The following is a 14,225-nucleotide window of genomic DNA, read 5'->3' as shown; positions in this document are numbered from 1 at the left end:
GCTTGTTTAATTAGTGCACAAATGTAATACAAAAGTTTAAAAGAGGGGGCGCTACAGTATTACAAAAATATCTGGGCTTTTTACTGGCCTCCTAAAATCCAAAGTAATTAATTACCCACTTATTAAAGAACCTATTTTTGAAATAGTGTTACATCTTTCTCTAGCAGCTATGAAATCTTCTGAATGCAACGTTTGCATTTCTGTGTGTATTTCTCAAAATGATTTCAGAAAGCCATTTATCAACCTAAATAAGATGTTTTATTTTATTTTGGTTTATACCCTTTCACCTAGTAATCATCCTCTTGAGGAATAACCCTAAATCCTAAGAAGGCTTCATTAATTCATTCATAATGGATCAAGATTTACTGAGCATCTAAGTACATATGCACAAAGACGTTTATTACAATGTAACAGGAAAATATCAGAAACAAACCCAGTACTTGACAGGGAAGAATTATTAAGAAATCCTAGTATGTCTGTCACAGCCATAATACAATGCAGTCATCTAAAATATATTATTGATGAGTTTGAGGTAATATAAGAAATGATTTGTCATGGCATTAAGTAAAAAAAGGCAGAATATAAAATCAAACAAGTCCTACAATCAGACTCTAGAGAAGAAGTTTGTATCGAATAAACACTGAAAAAAAAATAAAACAAATAGACTGCCTGCATCTTCGTGGTAAGTCTAACAGCTTTTCCTTTCATGTTTCTATAATTTCTAAGTTTTCTATAGTAAGCACATACAGCTTGGGTAACAGAAAAATGAATCATGATGGTTTTTTTTTAAAAGGCAGGCAATATTAAAAAATCATTTCACTTGAGAGAGGACAATAAAATTACTCCTGTTTGCAGATGACATTATCCTATATGTTCTTTTTCTAAAAAAAAGAACCCTTAAAATGCCACAAAAAAAGTTAAAATGAATAAATTCAGTAAAGTAGCATACACCTTACAAAATCACCATACAAAAATCAGATGGATTCCTTCACAAAAATAATGATCTAGCTGAAAAAAAAAAAAAAGAAAACAATCTTCTTTATGTGCCCCCACTTCCCCAGCCCCCTGCTGCTACAACATTGCTAGGAGAGCAAAAAGAATAAAATGTCTACAAATAAATATAGCCAAAGAAGTGAAAGATCTGAAAACTGTACCACACTGATTAAAGAAATTGAAGACGACCTAATTAAATAGCAAGAGAGCCCATGTTCATGAATTGGAAGAATTAATACTGTTAAAAAGTCCATACTACCCAAAGCAATATATGGATTCACTGCAATCCTATGAAAATTCCAATGGCAATTTTTACAGAAATAGAGAAAAAAAATCATAAAATTCACATGGAATCACGAAAGACCCTGAATAACCAAAATAATTTTGAGAAAGTAAAACAAAGTTAGAGGTATCACACTTCCTAATTTTAAATTACATTATAAAGTTATAGTAACCAAAACAGTATGGTACTGGCATAAAGCCAGACACACAGACCAAAGGAATACTACAGACAGCCCAGAAATAACCCAAGCATACATATTCAATTAATTTTTGTCAAGACCACCAAGAAGATGCAATAAGGAAAGAACTGTCTCTTTAATAAATGGTACTGGGAAAACTGAATATCCACATGCAAAACAATGAAACTGGACCTTTACACCATACACAAAAACCAAACTCAAAAGAGATAAAAGACCTAAACATAAGATCTGAAACCATAAAACTCCTAGAAGAAAGCACAGAGAAAAAGCTCCTTGATGTTCATCCCAGTCATGATATCTTGAATTATCACACCAAAAGCTTGAGGAACAAAAGCAAAAAATAAGTAGAACTACATCAAACTAAAAGCTCCTGTACAGAAAAGGAAACGATCAACAAAAAATACAGTCTATGGATTGGAAGAAAAATTTGCAAACCACATATCTGATAAGGGGTTAATATCCAACATGTATAAGGAACTCACATAATTCAATAGCAAAATAATAACAATGTACTAAGTTTAATTGATTTTAAAAGGGACAAAGGACCTAAATAGAAATTCTCCAAAGAAGACATAAAAATGGCCAACAGATAAATGAATAGATGTTCAATATCACTAACCATTAGGGAAATGCAAACAAAACCAAAATGAAATATTATCTCACAACTGTTAGAATGACTATTATAAAAAAGACAAGAGATAACAAACGCTGGTGAGAATGTGGAGAAAAGGGAACCCCTGTACACTGATGGAGGAAATGTAAATTGGTATAGCCATTAAGGACAACAGTTTGAAGGTTCCTCAAAAAATTCAAATTAGAACTACCAGGAATCTCCTGCTTGGTATATATTCAAAGAAGATGAATCCAGTATGTTAAAGAGATATCTGCACTCCCGTGTTTGCTGTAGCATTATTCATAATAGCCAAGATATGGAAACAATGTAAGTATCTATCAATGGATACATTGTGATATGTATATGTGTCCATATATACATGCATACATATACATATATACAGACACAGACACATATACACACACATAGGAATATGAGTCAGCCTTGAAAAAGGATATAGTGCCATTTGCAACAAAATAGATGAATCTGGAGGACATTACGGTAAGTGAAATAAGCCAGACATAGAAAGAAAAATACTGCATGATCTCACTTACATGTGGAATTTTTACAAAATGCCTAGTAGAACACTGATTATCAGAGACAAAGAAAGGGAGAAAATGGGAAGCAGGTCAAAGCATATGAACTTGCAGTTATGTAGGATAAATAAGTCTGGAGATCTGATGTACAGCATGAGGACTATAGCTAATAATACTGTATCGTAAACTGAAATTTTGCTAGGAAAATAGATTTTAGGTGCTTTTACCAAACACAAAAAAAAAGGTAATTATGGCAGGTGATGGATGGGTTAATTTTCTTAATAGTAGCAATCATTTTACTATGTATATTTATATCAAAACAGCATGTTGTATACCTTAAATATATACAACTTAAAAAGCCACTCAACAATGTTAAATATGTGAGAGAATGATTTTATTTATATTTGAATTATGTCCTATCACTTGAGTTATCTCGTTTGTATGTGTAATCAAGGGTGAGAAAGTATTCTTTAGTGTGATTTATTCTAATAAAGATATGATACAGGATACCTCAAGAAAAAAAAAAAGGAAAAGGCAGACCAACTCACATAACGCTAAAAAATGTGAAGGTCCTTCCAAATCAGTTAATACTAACACCACCTTTAAGATGAAAAGATGTAAATTTCTATAACAAGAATTCATGATTTGAATAGCATACATATTTTTCTCTGAGAAATCTGTCCTAAATAGATCTGAGGGCATCTTTTCTTTTTAACTGATATAGCTTATTTGCTCACAAGACATCAACATCATTGATGTCATGTAGCCCTTACAATAATATTTGTTAATAAAAGGCAGCCTCTGTTGAACTGACATCATTTATAACTTTACTTACTACATGAGAGTAAATGGTGTTTCTAATGGACTAAAAACGTAAAATTGTTTCAACTTAGTCAAATAAAGGGGAAAGAGAAAAATTAAATCTAGAATCCATGTAACTATAATCCTATGAACAACTTTACATTTTAGAATAGCTTTCAACACCTTGAAACATATACACATATTACAAGATCAACTGCTAAGTTATTAAATTAAGAAGATGATACAGCATCCTACTGATAAACTGGAATTCAAATAAAATTGCCTGGATTCAAACCCTAGGTCTACTGTTTACTATCTGTATAACATGGGAATATTATTTAACTTCTCTGTGCTTCTACGTCTCCACTTATCAATAAAATAAGAATAGTAAGAAATCATGCCTGGAAGAGATGTTTTAAACATAAAAAGAGGTGATACCATGTATAGCATAGAGTAAACACTTAAAAAAGAACTTTTGCCCATTTTTTCACACTAAATAGAATTTGTCACATATTTTGGAAATAAGAATGAAAAGCTCTAAGTCAGAAAATTAGTATTAAGAGTCCCAAATTTATTCAAAATCATAATTACTTTTACGTAAAGTACTTTCTGCAACCTGATTATAATCTAATTTAACATTAAGATAAATAAAAGTTCTATCAGGGTGATTTTACCACAGTTATTGCAAAAAAAAAAAAAAATGAAACACAAGGATCCTTCCTCAAAGATGTACAAATAAAATTTGGAATCCCTGCATTAACAAAACAGGTTTGTCTTTAACAGGAAATTTACTGGGGAAAAAGTGTACAAAGATTAACAGCAAAATTAAAGTATTTTAAGATATTCAAAGTTAAAGTGTTGGTGTCAGACAATATTATCAACATTTGTTACAAATGACATTACTCTCTATAAATAAAGAACTTTCAGCTGACTACAATGGGCCTAGAACTAGTTACATCATAACCTAATAGTGCCATTCAATTATCATATGGACTATTTTATGCTTTTTTCTCATGAAGAAATTAATATAAGTGACATAATGTAACAAAAAAGTCAACAATGTAGAAAGCTTTCAATATATCTCATTCTGGCAAATGATCATATACAAATTTCAAAAGTCAAATCATGATGATTTCATTTATTCTATACATAAATGATTAATAAGCATTAATTTTGTTTATGGAAATAAATAAAGGAACTCTATTGTTCTATACAGATTAGAAATGTAAACACTTAGCATTTCCTTCAACTACTGACTTCACAAATTATTTTGAATGTTATTTCAAATAACACTATGAATGCCAGAAAAGGCTCGGTAAGCAAAGCACTCTACTGCCCCCTAATGAAAAAAACTTTAAGTCAGAAAACTCAATTTGAGGTATCTGTGGAACAGGAAAATAATCTCACTTTCCTAAACACAGTAGACAAACATTAAGACAATTAACCAAAAACAACTAGAATACATATCAAAATACTGCAGGAAAGCTACAATCACCCAGTTTTCGTGATAAAATTAGTAGCAAAACAGGAAAGCCTCGAGACAGAAGTGTTCTAAGAAAGGAGACTACAGTCAAACAGTGTTATCCAGTGTGATAGCAATTAAAACTTCAGTGCAGGCTACATTTTTCATGTGTATGTTAGAAGGGAAAAAGAAGACAAGGAGCTCCTCATAAACCACACTCTTCAGTGAATTACAGTAAGTTTTCAGTTCAACAGCTCGAAAGTAAACACCACCAAAATACTCCCTCACAATTTACAGTGACATTAATCCTCCCAATAGTTTAATACACGTATATTTTCAGGATAACTATCCTGTAAAATACACATTTGTGAGAACTGTACTCAATGCTTCCTGTTTTAAACAAACACCAACTTCATAAGTATGACAGTTTTGTACTTTAAGATACTTTATATCCTAAACTAAGCAGTGATAACATTTAATCTCCCTTTTGGTAAAAGCTTTCCTTTCCTTTAATAAACTTGTTTTTTAAAACATGCTCTATACCCTCATTCCTTTTACTTAATATTCCAACCTGTGAAGAATTCTCGTTTCATAACAAAGTAAATATTTGAGAGAAAAGTAGTTAGTGGTCCTTAACAACAGGAGTCATATAAAAATTAACATAAGGAACAAGATGAAGAGTACAAAGAACAGAATACAAAATCCTAAAATCAAGGAGAAGGTAAACAAAAGAAAGAGCAGTAATTCCAGCCAGCAGTACATTGAGGAGAACAGGCATAGTAGTTAACCGGTCCTTTATAGCTAGGGCACACCGTATCACTTGGAGATGGTATGTTTCTGCCTAGGTGATGGTAGCTCCATACCTCATTATGTGTCTATTGTTTAGGAGATAAAAGACACCGGCACAAAATGTGTACAATACCATAAAAGAGAAAGGCAATACAAAGAAGTCACTTAAGTCTACATACAAGATGAAAGGGAAATATCTTTTACATATGTGTGCTTCTGCTCTTCTTCCTCAGCATATTTGTTAATGAAAATGGTGCTCTAGCTCTGCTAGAGTTATAAGATTAATCAAGGTGCATTTATACATTTATTCAAAATTTCAAAATACAAACACACAGAGAAACATAAATGTACTCAAGCTCATATTTCAAATGAGTTAGATTTCACATCTAGATATTCACATCTTCCTGAATAATCTGAATGTCTTATTAACATGGCTGTCTTACAAGAAGCATTATTCTTTTATTCCTACTGCCTAAAAATATAACAGACACATAGGCATACTTTAAAGATGTAATAAAGAAGCTAGGAGGACTTGAGAATCCCAAAGACAAGCATCGCTGAACTCATGATGCTTAAAGCATATCCAATGTATGTGGTGAAAATAGTATACTTCCAACATATAAAATGCTTTTAGCTATGCAGACTTAACATTAGGTAGTCACGAAAAGTAAAACAGAGGAAGTACATAGCTACTTGGAATGTGCATGTATGCATGTATTTTCACTCATGGAATAGTTCCAGTCTACACTAGTGAGTTCCAGATCATCATCCTATACCTAAAGGAATACCTTACTCAGTTCACAGAAGAAATAAAAGTGACTTTCCAGGCTCTTTTTCCCCTCCCTAATTTCCAGTAAGGATATATATGAAAAATATAATTAAAAAAAAAGGGGGGGGGCAGAGTGAATGCAAGGAACAAGGGAAGAGGTAATAATTTCTTCAGGAAATAGTGAGAACTTTGAATTAAAACAAATGGATTGATTTCTTTATTTTAGCTAGAAACAAAACAGTTTTATTGATGATGATAGTAGCAGCCAGCATTTATTGAGCACATGCTGTACTACTGGGCACTGGACTAAACACTTTACATATCCTAGGTATTTAGTCTTCATAAACATTGTGTGGATAGATACTAGTACCTATATTTTACAGATAAAGAAACTGAGAATCAAGGATTAAGTAATTTGCCAAAGGTTACACTACACTAAACTGCAGAGCACACAGTAGTCTCCCCGCCCGTGGTGGGAGGATACATTCCAAAACTCCCAGTGGAGCCCTGAAACCATGGATAGTACTGAACCCAATATATACTGGTTTTTCCCATGTACACAAACCTATGATAAAGTCTAATTTATAAATTAGGCACTGTAAGAGATTAACAACAGTCATAATAAAACAGAACAACCATAACAACATAGTGTAATAAAGTTATGTGGACGTAGTCTCTTTCTCTCATCTTACTGTACCGTACTCACCTATTTCAAACAGCAGTGGGTAACCGAAACTACGGAAAGTGAAACTGCAGATAAAGGGAAACCACTAGACATACTCTAACAGCTTGACTCTAACCACTAAGTTCATATTACTTTCCAGCAAAAATCTGTGAAATAAAATGATACTTTTGAAACACTGTAATAAACTAATACATTATATATAAGACTCAAGTCAATTGCACAGAATTTTATTGTCATATAACCTGGGCTAGGTACTTCTGAAAGAAGCCAGAAACGTGCATAATAGAATGAATAGTGAAAGTTTTAACAAAAAAGTAATAATATTACCATTCTTCAATTCCTGTTATTAATAATAACATTTCTTCCATTATTCTATTATCACATTCAGTCACTGTAATCTCCTTCCTCAGATATTCTCTAATATCTCATTTTCAATTCTATTTTGTCTGAAGATGAGACAGTCTTATCTACTTAGGAGGGAAAAGTCACTCCCCCTTTTCTATCTTAAAAGATAATCAATTACAATATAAAATATGATACAAAGCTCTTGTCATATCTGAAAGACGTATTTCCCTATATGTTACAGTAACAAAAACTATTTCATGGCAATGCTTTGATCTTTAATAATCATGTTCAAGTTGTTCTGAAATTAATAATAAAGTAAAAATCACCCTGTGGTATAAAAAAAAAATTCTATTTCTCAAAAGCTAGGATTTAAATACATGCAAGCATACTACACTACTACACACACAAAAATACAATTCAGGTCTCCATCATATTTATTGTTCCAGGCACTAGCTGGACAACAAACAATATTCCCTCTACCACATATATTCAGCTTAAAACATGAAACACTCAGGAATATTCTCAAATACCTAAAACATTAAAATCATAATTTTATGTGGTCTTCACCAATTTTTTTTCACTGCAGAATTTAAAAGAAGATATTATGAAATGTTTTTGCATGAAAGGTACTTTGCAAGATAAGCTATTTCTTGAGATAAATAACAGTGATATTTAAATCTGACATCAAAATCTATCAAAAAAGATCCACTTATTAATAATTGTTTAACTGAATTATGTTTAAAATTTAAATCCAGAGAGCAAAGACTGCTAAGAATAAAAAGTTTAAGTCCCAACAAAGAAAATACATCCTTTTAATGGGATACCATTTCTTACCTTTGAATCTTCATTGTTCACTCCGAGTTGTAACACAGCTTGAGGAGATTTTAGTTTTGCTTGAGCACAGTGAGCCATCTGAAGGTTAAGCTGCCATCCAACCGTCTCTAGCTTTAAAAGACAGGTGTAGATTTGAATCAGATGGTACAGAAGGAAGAAAACAGTCAACTTTAAGCAAATCTCCACTCTGCAGGAATGTGTATGGGTAGGCTGGGCTTCATAAAAAGTCAGTTCCAGGGCTCCTTTAACCTACATACTCTGCAAATTCTCCCTTTGGGCTTACTAGATTGGCCTCCTGCCATGCCTGTCAAATTTAACAGCAAAAGTCATCTTTAAATGTACTCTATTCTAAAAATAAAAAATTCTAATACCAAGCAGTGAAATACATTAAAAGAGCCAATGGTTTTTAAATATTAAATAGTAAATTACTACTTTAAAATAGTATTTTTTAAAACTAATGGTTTTTAAATAGTTACAAATTTCAACTAGTAAATAGCATAAATTGGTGAAAAGCACTTTAATTACTTCCCATCATCTTTCAAAAACCTTTATATTAGGTACTATACAGGTAAGATTTGCTTTTTTTCTTTTTAATTTAGAGGGAAACTAAAGTATCCAGATGGTAAGAGGTTCACACTTTTAGATACAATGAGATTGAAATAGTCAGGCAGAGAACTCATATCTACTACCTAGCAAGTGTTACACAACAGACTATCATACTTTCCAAGGTACTCTTACTATCGTTCCCAGTTATGACAGAAACTAATCAGAACATTTCCTTTGAATTTATTAGTTAATACAACAGCAAAATTTGAATCAAGTAAGACAAAAATAGTAAAGGGAGACTAAGGCAGAGAAACTTTTCTTATAAAGTATTAAGGAGCACAGATGTGGCTTTATACTGAACTTCAGCAGCTTATTGGTGCCTCCAGCTTCAAAAGTTTAAGGTTTTAGATTTAATTTCCTGTAAATCTCAAGTATCAATATTTAGGGAAGTTTTGTGAAACGCAATTGTCATATGCCTCTGAGAACACGACCCTAATAAAAGATTTAGTAAAACTACCTTAACAATACTGGGTAAGAATGGCAGGCTCACAACAATTTTTCCTTGACTAGAATACTAATCACTTAATTTGAAAGACTGTTCAACAGCTAGAATCACAGCAGTGACTCAAAGCCAAGTTGGAAAGAGAGCAATGAAAGTATTATCTATTTGAGAGAGGATGTGATGAGAAAATAAAGATACAGTTCTGTTCCTTCTGGCACCAAACCTTTTAGAGGTTATGGGTAAAAAGAAGGAAGATGTTGTAGAGATATAATCTATAATATCTCTATAATACCTAATACAAAATCAATTTAATGGTACATGTTAAGAAAGGATTCTTTATATACTGATCTTTAACACTGATTACAGTAAGCACAGTCTCTGATACCAGCCTGGAACTATTATCAAGTCCCATGCAATAGACTCTCCAATAAAATAGGAATAAATGTCATAACCATTCTCACATATTAAAAAAGCACTGGCATACATATCGTCTTAATTGAAAAGCACATTCCAGGTATTTATATTGACCTGTAAAATGTTGCACTTACCTTATTTAATTGATCCTATCCCTCTCCATTAGGCACTTAACATAACTAATGAAGAGAGATATTAAGTGAATAAATTAAAACACACACCCTACCATGATCAGGCCTTGATATTAACTAATGTATGCTTAAGCACTGCATAGAGATGATGCAGACAAATTAAAAAGAACCCTGAATTTGAAGCTTATGAGTTGGTTCACGCTTAAACTATCACTAGCTATGTGACCGTGACTAAGCCACATCTTTCAAGATCTCAATTTCCTCATACAAAATGGAACTCAATCCATTTGAAATACCTACTTTTCTGGGTTACTGATAATATCCAATAACATGCACACTTAAAGGATTTTGGCAACTATAAAGTAGTATAAATATAAGGCATTTTGGTCACCTAATTTGTTCTATAGTATCTTCTAAATATTTTTCAAATATTTTCCAAAATTCATGACTGATTTCAGACTCTCATCATCCACATATTCCCAGACTATCACAATAGTCTTCTAACTGGGCTACCTGCCTCCTATAGAACCTCATCCCATCATCCCACTTCCCTTCTTAAAAGTCTCCAATAGCTCCTTACTACCTACAAAATAAAATCCAAACTCTGAAGTCCTGAGTCTAGTATACAAACCCCTCAGGACGTGACAGCAACTTTCCAGTCCTATGTTCTAAAACATATTCCTAATTATCTATCATTTAGCCACAGTGAACCAAATAAGATTCCCAGAACACACTACGCTGTTTCACATCTCTCTTCTTTGGCTCCAATGTCACCTCCTCTGTTATTTTTTCCTTTCCCTTCCCTCTGCAGTCTGCTACTCTGTTCCCTCAGCACTCTACATCTTTCTCTATTAACATGTAGATCAGTTTATTGCAACAATTTGTCTACCTGTCTATCTCTTCAGAGTAGAGTGTAATCTCCATTAGGAGACAGCTGGAGTCTTATTCACCTTTATATCCTTGTGACCTACAACAGCCTCTGACAGAGTCAACATTAAAGATTCCTCTCAGACAAGTGATCAATCACATAACATACACAAACTTTCAAGGAGAAGTATTCACATGAAAATGAATGTATGAAAGAGGAAGAACAAAACGTTGTATTTCCACTTGGCTATGGCTTTGGTAGGAGGCAGGATTGCAACCTATAGAGCTAATAGTTGGTTGGTTCTTCACACATACGTACACACACACACACACACACACACACACCACCTGTCACACATACAATATTATCTGCAGGTCAAAGCATGTCCAGAAATCCTTTTTATAATGAGTAAACATTACCCTAGCTTTCATTTGGTTTGCTAAATGGCAGCTGAGTGTGAGCTGTGAAGTTCCATACTAATTGACCTTAAGCAAGTTACATATTCTATTCACCTCTTTGAGCCTCAGTTTTCTCATCTGCAAAATAGAGACAATAATATCTGCCTCACTAAGTTGTAAAGGGTTAAATGGTGCATTGTCAAATATTGAGTTACTGGCACCTCCTTTCCCAATTTCTCCAATTAGGTGTTCTGTCCAATCTGTATATTCTTTCCCCAACTAGATATGTGTGTATTTATAATATGGCCATGAGTTAGCCTTCCTTGTTGATATTATAAATTGTCTTTGGAAAATACAACTTAAAATATATATCATCACACAAGAAACTATCAAGTATTTTGATTTTAAAAGTACAAACAAAATTGCATATTTTAAACACATTTAGAATGTTATTATATTCATTTTAGAAGATTATTCAAAAGTCATCTGTCAAAAAGATACAACTCTAATTTTAAAAGTTACTAACTAGAGATAGGTACACAAAGGCTAGCCTGCAAACCTCATGTTAATCAAGACTGTGTTACTCATTCACAAAACTTCTTAGCTATGTGGTTAGAAGAAAGGATAAATTAGAGTCACCACTTAAATATTTTGGGTCGCAGACTATTTGATAACTGAATGAAAAGTATAGAAATTTATCTCAGAAAAGTACATACACATTCACTAATTTTGGATAATTGCATCAAATTTTGAAAGACTTATTTACTACCCACTCCCTGAGTAGACCAAGTAAACAATTTCTAGATTAGAGTTTCTTTGACTTCAACTAACAGTAAGAATGACTGACATAACAAATGTCCAGAAGACAGGGAAGCAGGGTCAATAAATTAACAAACTGTATTCTCAGTCCCTGGATAACAGAAAACTAATAAGTGAACTGTGTCACTACTTGCCTTGCTTTATTTTCTTAGGGCTTTTTACCATCTATCATAACATATAGTATTTATTTGTTTGTTGACTACCACTTAAGATTCTAAACTCCTTGAGAACAAAGTTTTTTGTTCTTTTTATCAGTGCTGTATCGGAGCACTTAGAATAATGCCCAGCACACAGTAGGCACATTCTACATCTATCTGTAGAACTGAATTGAAATAAAGAGTATGCACAAGGAAGGTAATTTTTAAAAGTCATAATTTTAGGTGTTCATGGATTGGCTTTCTTAATTTTCAGAGCCTTTTCTACTAAATTTTGTCATTGAAAAATACTTGTTCCATGGCCACGTGACAGAGTAATAAAGAAAGTAAATAAAATTGCTGACCTCGTATGTGTTTGTGCATGCACACACCCACACATAAAGTTTCACAGAAGAGGCTGAGATCTGAGAACGGACAGACTGCCTGCTCAAGTGGGTCCCTGACCCCTGAGTAGCCTAACTGGGAGACATCCCCACTAGGTGCAGTCTGACACCCCACACCTCACACGGCGGGGTACACCCCTGAGACAAAGCTTCCAGAGCAAGAATCAGACAGGAACACTCGCTGTTCAGCAATATTCTATCTTCTGCAGCCTCTGCTGCTGATAACCAGGCAAACGGGGTCTGGAGTGGACCTCAAGCAATCTCCAACAGACCTACAGCTGAGGGTCCTGACTGTCAGAAGGAAAATTAACAAACAGAAAGGACACCCACACCAAAACCCTATCAGTATACCACCATCATCAAAGACCAAAGGCAGATAAAACCACAAAGATGGGAAAAAAGCAGGGCAGAAAAGCTGGAAATTCAAAAAATAAGAGCGCATCTCCCCCTCAAAAGGAACGCAGTTCATCACCAGCAACGGATCAAAGTTGGATGGAGAATGACTTTGTCGAGTTGAGAGAAGAAGGCTTCAGTCCATCAAACTTCTCAGAGCTAAAGGAGGAATTACATACCCAGTGCAAAGAAACTAAAAATCTTGAAAAAATAATGGAAGAATGGATAACTAGAACAATCAATGCAGAGAAGGCCATAAACGAACTGACAGAGATAAAAACCATGACACGAGAAATACGTGACAAATACACAAGCTTCAGTAACCGACTCGATCAACTGGAAGAAAGAGTATCAGAATGAAATGAATCAAGAAGAGAAGTCTAAAGAAAAAAGAGGAAAAAGAAATGAACAAAGCCTTCAAGAAGTATGGGATTATGTAAAAAGACCAAATCTACATCTGATTGGGGTGCCTGAAAGTGAGGAGGAAAATGGAACCAAGTTGGAAAACACTCTTCAGGGTATCATCCAGGAGAACTTCCCCAACCTAGTAGGGCAGGCCAACATTCAAATTCAGGAAATACAGAGAACGCCACAAAGACACTCCTCAAGAAGAGCAACTCCAAGACACAAAATTGTTAGATTCACCAAAGTTGAAATGAAGGAAAAAATGTTAAGGGCAGCCAGAGAGAAAGGTCGGGTTACCCACAAAGGGAAGCCCATCAGACTATCAGCAGATCTCTCAGCAGAAACTCTACAAGCCAGAAGAGAGTGGGGGCCAATATTCAACATTCTTAAGGAAAAGAATTTTCAACCCAGAATTTCGTATCTGGCCAAACCAAGTTTCATAAGTGAAGGAGAAATAAAATCCTTTACATATAAGCAAATGCTTAGAGATTTTGTCACCACCAGGCCTGCCATACAAGAGACCCCGAAGGAAACACTAAACATGGAAAGGAACAACCGGTACCAGCCACTGCAAAAATATGCCAAAATGTAAAGACCATCGATACTAGGAATAAACTTCATCAGCTAACGAGCAAAATAACCAGCAAATATCACAATGACAGGATCAAGTTCATACATAACTATATTAACCTTAAATGTAAATGGACTAGATGGTCCAATTAAAAGACAACACAGACTGGCAAATTGGATAAAGAGTCAAAACCCATCAGTTTGCTGTATTCAGAAGACCCATCTCACATGCAGAGACACACACAGGCTCAAAATAAAGGGATGGAGGAAGATCTACCAAGCAAATGGAGAACAAAAAACAGCAGGGGTTGCAATCCTAGTCTCTGATAAAA

At 33.9% G+C, this 14,225-nt stretch overlaps 1 protein-coding gene across 2 annotated transcripts in view; it reads right to left on the bottom strand.

The window, feature by feature from the left end:
* The window catches only part of COMMD10 (COMM domain containing 10), a 216,790-nt gene that overhangs the window by 153,228 nt on the left and 49,337 nt on the right, over positions 1-14,225 (bottom strand). For both annotated transcript variants that reach the window (XM_011963670.1, XM_011963671.1), the window contains exon 5: positions 8,310-8,420. In XM_011963670.1, coding sequence (XP_011819060.1) covers positions 8,310-8,420 — 111 coding nt within the window. The remainder of the gene's footprint in view (positions 1-8,309; positions 8,421-14,225) is intronic.

Source organism: Colobus angolensis, unplaced genomic scaffold (assembly GCF_000951035.1).
Source record: "Colobus angolensis palliatus isolate OR3802 unplaced genomic scaffold, Cang.pa_1.0 Scaffold62, whole genome shotgun sequence".
Classification (NCBI taxonomy): Eukaryota; Metazoa; Chordata; class Mammalia; order Primates; family Cercopithecidae; genus Colobus; species Colobus angolensis.
The sequence above is the reverse complement of the archived record's forward strand: the minus strand, read 5'-3'. Positions and strand labels throughout refer to the sequence as shown.